Source organism: Salvia hispanica, chromosome 4 (assembly GCF_023119035.1).
Source record: "Salvia hispanica cultivar TCC Black 2014 chromosome 4, UniMelb_Shisp_WGS_1.0, whole genome shotgun sequence".
In the NCBI taxonomy this organism is placed as follows: domain Eukaryota; kingdom Viridiplantae; phylum Streptophyta; class Magnoliopsida; order Lamiales; family Lamiaceae; genus Salvia; species Salvia hispanica.
Window position 1 is genome coordinate 7,108,906 of NC_062968.1, and position 12,267 is coordinate 7,121,172.

The 12,267-nt window shown below is 33.2% G+C and overlaps 1 protein-coding gene across 4 annotated transcripts; it reads left to right on the top strand.

Annotated features, from left to right (window-relative positions):
- The first annotated feature begins 8,117 nt into the window (after nt 1–8,117).
- LOC125185518 lies at nt 8,118–11,483 on the top strand. Of its 4 annotated transcripts, none has more exons than XM_048082065.1 (6): nt 8,118–8,643; nt 9,118–9,332; nt 10,232–10,544; nt 10,653–10,738; nt 10,820–10,911; nt 10,986–11,483. In XM_048082065.1, the coding sequence occupies exons 1-6, from the start codon at nt 8,413–8,415 to the stop codon at nt 11,216–11,218; spliced, it is 1,170 nt and encodes a 389-aa protein (XP_047938022.1). In that variant the 5' UTR covers nt 8,118–8,412; the 3' UTR covers nt 11,219–11,483. The 4 variants fall into 4 exon arrangements, with proteins under 4 accessions (XP_047938022.1, XP_047938023.1, XP_047938024.1 ...); XM_048082066.1 differs by having other exon boundaries at nt 10,253–10,544; XM_048082067.1 differs by having other exon boundaries at nt 10,256–10,544.
- The last annotated feature ends 784 nt before the right edge of the window (nt 11,484–12,267 follow it).

Consider the following 12,267-nt stretch of genomic DNA (forward strand, 5'->3'; position numbering starts at 1 on the left):
TTTTGTTGGAAGTTTCCTAAATTTTTATTTTATTTAAATCAAAGGTCCTTCGTAAAAGACGGTTTTAATCGAGGTCTAAGTTCAAGAATCTAAAAAAAATGTAGTTTAATTTGTATTGCCCAACGCAGAAGAATAGAGCCCATGATTCTCTAAACAACAAACTCCAAAAACTTTGCACCGGAATCATATTATATTCTCATATCTTAGTTTATTCATTTTATTAATTGATTTTTATGGTAATATAAAAACACTGAATAAAATTATACGAAAGACATTTTTAGGTTAACGTTGGTTTATATTTAGGCCATTTTAATAAAAGATGACTTAAAATGATCTTAAAATGACATCAAAATCGAATTTTATAATATAGCCTAAAACTGATTAATAATCACATTCCTTGCTTTTTGGTTAACTATTAACCATTAGATAGCCTAATCTTAGAGCTACTATTTGGATTGCATTTCTATTTTAAGATAGCATTTTCGTTTTGATCTATTTCCTAATTCCTATATCATGATTAGGGATGTCAATTCAACCCAAAACCCGTGGGCTGGCCCGAACAACCCGGTAATATGAGTGGGTTAGGGCTGTAAGCTAAACGGGTTGGCCCGAATGGGTTGGTGGGTTAAACGGGTTGGCCTGAACGAGTTGCGCGTCGGCCCGATAGGTTGTGAGTTTTTATTATAAAATATTAAGTTTTAGGGATATTTATATTTTTGAATCCTCAATCTTCATTCTACACAATCATTAGTCTTATTCAATCTTCATTCTACACTTACAATATTAGCTTTCAAGTTCCATCTCAACTCATTATTGCACTGTCCCATCATCTGCCTCTAGTGTCTTACCACCACCAAAGCCAATCAAGACAAAATTAAGAACTAACCATCAAAATCTTAATATATTTATCATTTTAATAATGATTCAAGTAAGATATGATTTTTAATTTTCATAAAGAATTAGTCACAAACAATGCCATAATAATGACACGAACACAAGCTTTAATTTATATTTAGTTGATCGAGATGAAATGCTTCTTTTCAAGTATTATTGAAGAAAACTATATAAATTTGAAGATTTTATATGATTCTAAACTAAAAAGAAAAAAGTATCTAAAATTTAAAATCATTTTATAGAAGGAAATTTTGATACAAGAGATTATTTTCGAAAGCTTTTAGGCCCGAATAGCCCGATGGGCTAGCCCAAAACCCGACGGGTTAGGATTAGGGTTGAAAATTTATGACCCGAAAAATCCATAACCCGAATGGCCCGCACCCAAATAGCCCGGCGACCCGAGTGAGCTGGCCCGAACCCGAACGAGTTAGCCCGATTGACATCTCTAATCATGATGCATATTTTAATTATGGATTAAAATAAAAATCAATTTACATATAATTAAATAATAAATCAAAAAAAGAAAGTAATACAATGTGCAATAAATGAAAAATGATACTAGTAGTACTAAGATAAATACACTTTCCTTTACATTTCTCAAACCAAGTGTATTAGTGGAAACAAAATGACTTGTACACTCTTCATGGTCTTATCTCATGAGCAAAATAGTTAGTCGAAGCATTTCAAATGTGATTTTTTCTTGTCCAAATTTCTAAAACGTGATATTTCATACTTCAATGATCTAAAAGGTGCGAACCTCATATTTTTTGGGACTAATTATAAATTTCATCCTACACGAACATCCATTACAACATTTTCACAATACCTAATATGGGCTTTACCGGGCTCCCTTACAACATTTTCACAATATTGGAAAGAATCAGACACATTTTAATTCATCAACTTTTTTTTCCCTGCCTATGGAATGGAGAAATGAAAATGTATAAACATATTTGACCAAAGAACTCTACATATATTTAAGGTTGCCTAATTAATACGTTGATATTAAAACAAGTATAATTAATTTTTACCGAATTTGTGCCAAACTATTGAATTGCATCAAAATACATGAACTCGCTTGATTTGGTTGCCTATTAGTTAGGTATTTGATATTACTGGAAATTAATGCTTCGATGTCACATGTCAATTAGAAAATGTATTTGATTAAGACCTGATTTTAAGATATTTTGTGATGCATTTCTGCACCAGTTATTAACCGACTAATTCATCATGTCCTTTAATTGGATCTCTCTATACTTGCAGCCAAATACGCATTGTTATGATGGTGAGACTAATTATGGGAGCTTATTGATTAATTATGTCTACTTTTGTAATTGAAACATATCTAGATGCATAATGTTTTTTTCTTTTAAGTTAGAGAAGAGAACGAGGGATGAGATGCAGACATATTTACGTGTTGACACAAAGGAGAATTACCAACGAGTTAATGTTTGGATAATAGTATAGTACTAACTACTAAGTACTACTATTATTTACATACCTTGAATTGATATGCGTTTCTACTAAATATGTAGAGATTGAAAAAGTTGTATAAAATGCCAATTAACTGTTTTTTCTTTAGATTAATCTGAAGGGATTAGCATAGCAAATCACAATAAGATCAAAGAGAAATGCTAAAACTTTATGAAATATGTTTGAGGACACAAAATATCTTTAATCCTTCTTATTTTTCCATTAAAACAACATCATTTCAAAATTTGAATAAAAAATTAAGCACTCCACCACTTTGATGAAATGAATTTGCTTCGTTTGACCAGAGTAGAGAGAGATTTTTTTTTTTTAACATATTTGATGAAAAATATTTCATCTATTCACAAAAAATCTGCTTTTATTACTTCCATAAAATAAGTTTCTGTCTATTTAATTATTTTTTCTGTATTTGTATATCCACTTAAATTCATATCTACTATTCTCTTTGTACCATAAAAATATCTGGATTAACATGTTTTAATGCTAAATGGATAAAGTATGAAAAAGATAGAAAAAATGATTGAAGTACTATTAATAGTGAGTGAGGCTCACATCATAAATTTTTTTTTACTAAAAATAAAAGTAAATAATTTTTGTAGTACATACCAAAATAAAAGAAAATGAAGATTATTTTTATGAGAAGGATGAAATATTAAAATTACTTTTCATGGATGAAAGAATAAAAATTTAATGGATAAGAGTTACTCACTTTGTCCTAAGGTAATTGAGTCGTCTTCTTTATTAGATTATCTCAAGGTAGTTGACATTTTGAGCAAAAATTTTATCTCTCGTACTTTATTCTTTCTTTCCTTCTTTCACATTTTATTTTCTCTTCAACTTTATTTTTCTCCACTTTAATTTTTAATACTCCCTCCGTCCTTGAAATTTGTCACTTATTTCTATTTTTGTCCGCCTCCAAAAATTTGTCACCTTGCACTTATACTATTTTTGATAATGGACCTCATGTTCCACGGACTATTCACACTCACATTTGATTATAAAACTAATAGGTAAGACCTACATTCTACTAACTTTTCAATCAATTTTTCATTATACTCCCTCCGTCCCATGCTACTCGTACTTTTCATTTTAGGCCGTAAAATCTTATTGAGTGATTAATGTAATTAAATTAGTATTTTCAGTGTGATAAGAGATCATTTAATAAAGGACTACTTAATTAATTTAAAATTTTACTTAAAACAGTAATAACGCAAGTGGTTTGGGCGGATCGAAATAGAAAAATGGAAAATATTTATTAATATTCGTACCAAATTAAATGATGACAATATAAAAGACCGCCAGTATAATTCATCAACTTTTTGAAATTAGTGCAAAAAAAAAATGCAGCTAAGAGAGGGAGTACAAAATAAAGGACACGCGGAAGAACAGGTATCTCAAAAATCGCACTTGTTTCGGATCCGATGCGCCACCTCTACTGCACCAGCCATGCACGTGTCATCCCAATCCACTAGTCACGTGACATTTCTGTCAACCAATCACGTTCTCAGAATTCAATTCTTGCTCGTGTGGTCGGCTTCCAATTAATAAATGTTCATATATTTGAAGTTACGTAATTACCCCTCTTTATTTCTATTACCATTAAACTTTAATCAATTAATTAATGTCAATACTCAATTCTTATCCTTCACATTAATGATCGGTCGGCAGCGTAATATATATTCATATCATATCCGCTTAATAATACTAGTAAATTTTCATAAATGGAAATGTGCCGTGGGATGGACGAAAACAAAAAGTGTACACAGTTTTATTGGATAGATAGAGTATATAACTAATTCAATTGGATCCAATTTATATTATTAAATAATGCATTTTAAAATAAGTAAACGAACATAAAAATGATAGAGAAAAAAAAAATACAATTTCAAAGAAGGTTATGAAATTGAGTTACTGAGCCAGGGTTCTATCAGAGGTCCGTGTTGAGATGCTGCTAACTGCAAGGTCGAGGGAGGTCAATGACTTATCGAGAGGCGACATGAGAGAGCTTGTGTAGGCAGCAACATAATGGACATAGAGTCTCAAAGAATGTAAGGGAGAAAATTATAAACTGATTGGAGAGTGTAGACACTTTGATGGAGAGAGGTTTCGACCTATTTTTGAGATGTCAAATAGAGTTAAGCTAGTACTTAAATCTAAATAGGTACTTCCTTTGTCTCATAAAAATATGTGCACTTTTTATTTTTGTTCATTTTGTAAAAATATGAGCATTTTATGGTATGTTATCCCAATTTATTATCTTTATACATCAAATTATTTACAACTTACACCACCATTAAAATATCAATAATAATGGGATCCTACCATCTACTAAAACTACTTTAACTATCATTCCATCTTTTCTTTTACTTAACAATTTTGTCTTAATGCTCGTGTCAATGAAGGAGCAGTAAATAACTTAGTGCAGCCACAGAAGCCCTAAACAACTAAACTTAATTAAAAATACTTTGAACAATAAATTAGGTATTAATCGGATACACCCCAACATCTAATCGGATTACTCCTCATCTGACTTATCCAAAATTTTATTGCTCAGTCTCATAAAATTAGATATCAGACATCCTATATTTGATCAGTAGAGGGATACGAAATACCCGATATTTGTATTTCCATTCCAAAAAAATATCTATGGGTAGAAGAAACATGCTACAAATACGAGGATAGACCGTGTGAGTACTACTATAATAAAAGAAGAAACATGCTACTAATACGAGGATAGACCGTGTGAGTACTAGAACAAAGCACAAATAAAATACGTGCTCCCTCTTCTGTATTATTCTCTCCCTTACTTAATTTTATCTTTATTTTAATTAGTTATTATCATTTTTTTAAGGCAAGGGAAAAAATGAAATATCTCATTTAGACCGGGACATATGGAGTACTTTATTGTGAACTTGTGACAATGTACACATTCTTTAGAAGGTAGGATGTCTACATGGTGATAAAAAAATATCTATGTCAATTTATAATTTTTTAGTTTATAGAATAAATCAAGTGTATAGTACTTCCTCCGTTCCACTTTAGGAGTCTCGATTGACCACTTTTAGATGTCCCATTTTAGGATTTCCGGTCGAAATATCTATACTACTAAAAGGGAGAGGTGGATGGAAAGTCAATATTACCCTTTTTGGAGGGAAAATGTGAAGTTATTTTATTTACCCTTTTGGTCATTTTGAGAAATGACAACCATTGGATAGAAAATTGGTCCAATGATAGCTTCCCAATCAAGATTTGGAACAATTATAAAGCAACATTGAATCTGCAAAATGAAACATAGAGAAATAAGAGTGAGAAGAAGAAAGGGGAAGGAGAAAGAGTGCATCGAGGCAGACCCTCAATCATCGCCGGAGCGGGGGCGGACGACATTTGTGCAGAGTTAAAGTGGTGTTTCCAAAAAAAAAGTGGTCTCCCCATACAATTTGGCTTAGAAGAGAAGTAGCATTATCCATAAAAAAAAAGCACCATTGCTATATAAGCTTAAGCTATAGAGGTGAAGATCCAACTGCCAGAAACGTAAGCCTTTAAAGTAAGCCACAATCTCGGAATCGAGCAGAGGAGCAGCAGCTAGACATTCAGATGAAGAACCTCGAGTTCACGGCTCACCTCTAGCCATGATCACACTTTGCTAATTATAGCAATGTTTAAAAAAAAAAAACATGATCAACGGAAAGAAAAAAGAACACAAAATAGAAATAAAATATTTCGTTATCGAATTGGCATAGAAATTTAGGGGTAAATGAAGTTTATTATAACTTTACTCGCTCACACGAATCATAACATAATTAATTGTTTAAGATTTATCATGGTTACTGAGTTAATGTCAATACCGGATATTATTACAATACGCAATAATAAATAAATTATTTATTTATTTATCTAATATATTGTTATTGTACATTTCTTATTCCAATTATCTAATTTCTATTCCTTGATCTTTACTCACACGTATTTTCATTATATGTATATCTTATTCCTATTAACTCATACTCTTTGATCATTAATCACACATCTTTTCTTTGTCATCAGTTTTATTGTTTTTACTCCACTTAGATCATAAATTAAAATTGTATAAAATCGTTTTGCTGAATTTGAAAGATTTCATTCATTAGGGATAGTAAATTCTTCCTTTAGAGTGAGACAAGATATTTACATCCTGTTATTTTAAATCTTCACGGTGTTTTGAATTCTTATTTTTAATATATTCATTATATTTTGTATCCATTATTTGAAACTCTTAAGTTCCGTGCATAGCACGGAGGTTAATACTAGTTCCACAAATAGTACTCCCTCTGTTTCTTCATATTTGAGTCATTTTACCATTTCGGAAAGTTTCTTCATAGTTGAGTCGTTTCCTTATATGGTAACTTTTTCCTCTCTCTTACTTTACTCTATCTACTTTATTCACTTTATACTTTATTCTCTCTATCTTTTTCTCTCTCTTACTTTTTTATCTATTTATTTAACACACCCAACATTCATTTCTAAAACTCCGTACCGAAAAGTTCCACCTCAACTATGAAGAAACGGAGGGAGTAATAGGTTATTCCTCTCACATTTTATTATAAAACTAATATATAAAAGTAGGACCCACATTGCACTATCTTTTTTCATCAACTTTCTTTTGTATTTCTACTCATGTGGATCTGAAATAACACTCTTAAAGTAAGACGAATGGAGTATAACACATTCAATTGTATTATCAATTACTCCCTCCATCCCGAATAATTCGTCTCAGTTTTCCATTTTGGTCCGTCCCACATAATTTGTCCCATTTCACTTTTACCATTTTTGGTAGTGGACTCCATATTCTACTAACTCATTCATACTCACATTTTATTATAAAACTAATATATAAAAATATGACCCACATTCCACTAACTTTTTCAACCTACTTTTCATTACAATTCTTAAAACCCGTGCCCGGTCAAAATGACCCGAATTATCTGGGATGGAGGGAGTAACATTTTTGTAGTGGTCCAGATATTTTGAATTGACATTGACAATTAAGCTTAGTACAATAATATACGATGAGAATTGTCTTGCGTTTTGTTATTCAAGGTGATATGACATTTTAATAAAGCACAATCGTAATATTATACTCTCCTTTCCATAATAGTAGAATCATATTATATTCTCCCATTACTGGCGTGTGAGAGCTTCCATCTCTCAGGCACAAGTGTGAGGCCTTGGGAGATGGGCTCCTGTTAGGACAGTGGGTTGAAGGTCTCCTCTCTAACGGGCCGCTGTGTACCCTGATTGAACCCCTTCACAAACTGTCGGGCCGGGGTGTGGGGGCGGCCAGGGTGACCGCATCATCTTTTGCTACAAGAATCATTTTATCATTTTTGTATGTCCATGAATAGAGTTATTTTTTTTCTTTTAAAAATCAACATATTTTTTTATATACTTTATTCTCTCTCCATCTCAATTTTTTCTATTTTTTATTTTATTCTTTCTTATTTAATTCATTTTTTTTAAAAATTATGTGTCAAAAAACGTCTCCAATATTGAGGAACGGAAGTAGCAGCAATACTACCATTAATCAAGAGTTTTTGCAAATGGAAGTAGTAACAATTAAGAGTGAAAACATAGATTTCTCTTACAGGTGGCAAATTCGTCATTTCGCTCACACCAATAACCGCGTGTTTTTAATAAAAAACAATTTCCCCATCAACTCCACCTTTTCCCTTCCAATTAATTAATTATCTCAGAAATGCTTGAAAATAATTTTGCTTTTCTTCTCTTCCATTTCCATTGTTGTTCTTCTTATACCCATCCATTTCCCTGCCATTCTCTACCCATACATTCTGCATACCAATTTTGATCTCACTTCACATTCCAACAATTCATCCACATTGATTTGATCAAGCCCCGGTATTGACGATAAAACTCGAAAATTCTCATACAATTTGACAGATTATATATCGCGGAAAAGGAAAAAGGTTTTTCCGTGTTTAGAGCTTCGGTGAATCAGGGTTTTTGGTCTCATTTTAGTTTCGGTTCGGGAATATGTTGGGGCCAGGCTTGCACTTCAATAGGAGTAGTAGAAACGGCGAGGATCGGTTTTCCAACGGGGCTAGGGCTCCACTGGCTCAGGATTATTTTCGGAGGGCTCAGAGTGAACCGCTGCCGGACAAGTCCAACGCACAAATTCCGGCGTCGGAGCCCTCTCCTCTGTGTAATCTGGAGAGATTTTTGGAATCAGTCACGCCATCTCTACCAGCGCAATATGTATCCAAGGTTTGCCCCTTCTGGATTATCGATTTGATTCAATTTTTAATAACTCTAAATCGTTAGTTATATTGCTTGTAATTTGGGGATTTGATTTTACTTTGAATTAGTTATATGAGGGTTCTGATTGGCAGTATTTAAGTTGTAAATTGGATATTGCACTCCTCATCTGGATCCTGATGAGCTAGAGAAAATGTATACGTCTGAAATCTGAACTTTTAATGTTTTTATGCTCAACCTATGCTTGATATGAGAAATTATTGCAAATACATTTTCTTCTCTTTCATAACCTACATTTGGTATAGAAATTTAGGATACAGACTATGCGTGAGATATATTGTTATTAGAATGATAGTAGTTGTTAATGTTTGCACACATAGTAGTTGTGGTGCTTGTGTTTGTCTTTGTGCTTTCATGAAAACTTTTACATGAAGTTCTCTTTTCTTTTTCATCCCTGATTGAATATATTGTCAATTGTCACAGATGAAAGCGAGGAGTTGGAGAACTTGTAATGTAGTAGAATCCAAGCCCTTCTTTGTACTAAGTGATTTGTGGGAGTCATTTAAAGAATGGAGTGCATATGGAGCTGGGGTGCCTTTGGTACTTAACGATCGTGATGGTGTTGTTCAGTATTATGTTCCGTATCTGTCGGGCATTCAGTTGTACGCTGACATTTCAAAGAGTACAACCAAATTAAGGTATCTGTCTTTTGGCTTATGATGTGTATCTTATTTAAGGCAACCTGGAATGCACAGCACAATTATGGTATCTGTCTTGGCTTATGTTGTAGTATTTTGTTTAAGGTAACTTGGAATTTGTGGTTTTTACTTCATGTATGGATGTATCTTAATTGGTTTCATCAAGGGCAAATTTCAACTTTGGGACTTTTCCAGTGAGGTTTCTGCACTTTCTTCATGATTTAAAATTGCAATTTGGTCTCACCTCACCATGTTGTTACTAATATATTTGAATCAGTTTCTAAAAGATCATATTACATTGGACTCATGCCTAATTTTTGTAACAATATGGTCTGATGCATGCTCATTCTCAATAAGTGTCTTGGTTTTTGTAATTCCTTAATGTAGATATTTTGTTTAAGTGGATGTCAACAACTAAATGCTCCAATACTTGATAAGTGAACCTCTCTGTCAAACCTGTTTCTTTAGAAATGGATGCACCTATATACCTGTTTTACTCTAAAAGGATAGCTGTGTAAATGATGGAAAGAGTTAATGCACACACGAAAATATCTGTAAGGTGTTTACTTGGAACTTAAAACTACCATGCATTTTTTTATCTGCTTAAGATATCTGAAGAATGGTTACTAGATATTATCTACTTATGAATGTTAGTCTAGCAAATGATATCTTATACCTAAGTTGATTTGTAATGTCACCACCCTCTTCCTGTCTGTCGTTTAGGTGTAGAGAGTTTCCTTGTCATTTTACTTAACTGTATGTACGATTTTTAAGGCCTAATTTTAAACATTCACTTGTTGCTCTTTGGAATGGAAAAGGAACTGTCACATATTGTATTTGGTAAATTTATTCTTAATGCACTGTTTTATTCTATCTATAACAATCTTTTTCCATGTCGGATTTTATTCATCTCGTTTTAGGAGACGTGGTGAAGAAAGTGATGGTGAATATTTTAGGGATTCAAGTAGTGATGGAAGCAGTGATAGTGAACAGGAGAGGTGTGGCTTGAGCTATTTTAGAGAGCAACCAAGTTACTTCAAAAGCAGTAATAGTCCTCTCACAGTAGATCAAATGGCAGTGAGAGAGCACCAAAGGGAATTTCAAGAAGGTTTCTCTAGCGATGAAGGGGAACCTGAAATTTCTCAGGGATGCTTGTTGTTTGAGTATCTCGAACATGCTCCCCCTTATTCTAGGGAGCCTTTGGCAACCAAGGTGCATTGTCTATTTCATCCTTAATATATTTACCATATCTGTCTTCAGTTTTGTTTTGATGCACAATTCATCTTTGCTGAGAGAGGACTCAACAATTCATATTTACAGATATCTGATCTTGCTCTCCATTGCCCGGAGCTAAAAACGCTGAGGAGTTGTGATCTGCTTCCATCAAGCTGGATTTCTGTCGCCTGGTATCTTCACTAGAAAATGCATCATTATTTCTTGATTCTCCCCATTTCGTGCTTATCTGATGGAGAGTATCGATACTGTAGGTACCCGATTTACAGAATACCCACGGGTCCAACTCTCAGAGATCTAGACGCTTGCTTCTTGACCTTCCATTCTCTTCATACACCCGTGACAGGTAATTGAACTAGTCACAGCTCTCTCTTATGATTTCGGTTTTTTGAGTCCGACTCACTTCTTTGCTCGTCATAGGAATTGAAGTCGTGCATCCCCCTGTTGTGACATACCCTAGTGAAGGTGATGACGCTCCTCAAATTTCACTTCCAGTATTTGGGCTGGCTTCGTATAAATACAAAGCGTCGCTGTGGACTCCGTTCACAGGACATCAGCGGCAGCTGGAAAATTCTCTGTTGCAAGCTGCGGATAACTGGCTAAACTTGCTCCGAGTCCATCACCCTGATTTCTCCTTCTTCTGCCGCAGATAAAAACTATGTTGCCCATTTCAACTTGGTCTGTTTTGCTCTGTTAATAATGTGTGTGATGAATATTTAATGAAAGTGAAAAAGATAAAGAAAAGTAGAGAGGGGTTGCAGTTGGTGGTGTTGTGAAAAAACAGAGCAGGATATATTTGGTGAGCTGATGAATCTGATGTAGGTTGGAGAGCCTATTCGCATGAGGATTTTGGTAGATAATGTCATGTTATGTATACTAGTTTTGACAGATATAGAAAGTAGTGTTTGGTTAATTTTACCGTCTTAGCATTATATTTTGCTATCTTTTTAAATTTTAAAAAATAAAATTTGAAAAGCGTTGTTGTAATTGTAGCTTAGAGCATCCAAAAAAAGAATGCCCTAGCCACCGCCTAGTAATAGCCTAAACTAAAACTCCTCTAATGCTCAAAGTGGGGAGTTTATGAACTTCTGATGCTATTCTTTTATGCAAGTATGCAACTTTAAAAGTTCAGATTCTATTGAAGTAAATTCACTCTTTTATACTCCCTCCGTCCCGGCTAAGATGACACATTGCTTAGCCGGCATGGGATTTTATGAGTTATTGGTAAAAAGTGTTTAATTGAAAAGAAAAAATGTGGGTGTAAGTATTAAAGTAGAGAGATAAAGAAAGATGGATATTTTAATAGGAGTTAGAAAAAATGGTAGAGTGTATTAATTGAAGAGAGAAAATTTCCAAAAAAATAAAATGTGTTATCTTAGTTGAGACAAATTAAAAAGGAAAACATGTTATCTTAAGCGGGACGAAGGGAGTATAATTTTCTATTAATTACTTTGGAAATCCGTCCCATAAAAGATTATGACCTGGATCAAATCGATTCTATTTTGAATCTCTATACGCGAAATTCATCAGCCAAAAGATATTTTCATATTTCTTTGGATATAGTTTTTACTACTATTTTATTTTTTATTTTTTATTTTTTATTTTATTTTTTTTTTTTTATCTTCTTGTAGATCCTCAGAATAATTTTTTGGTTTGATTGGGTTTGGCTTACCCCCAGACCGCTTGGTAAATACACCCTCCG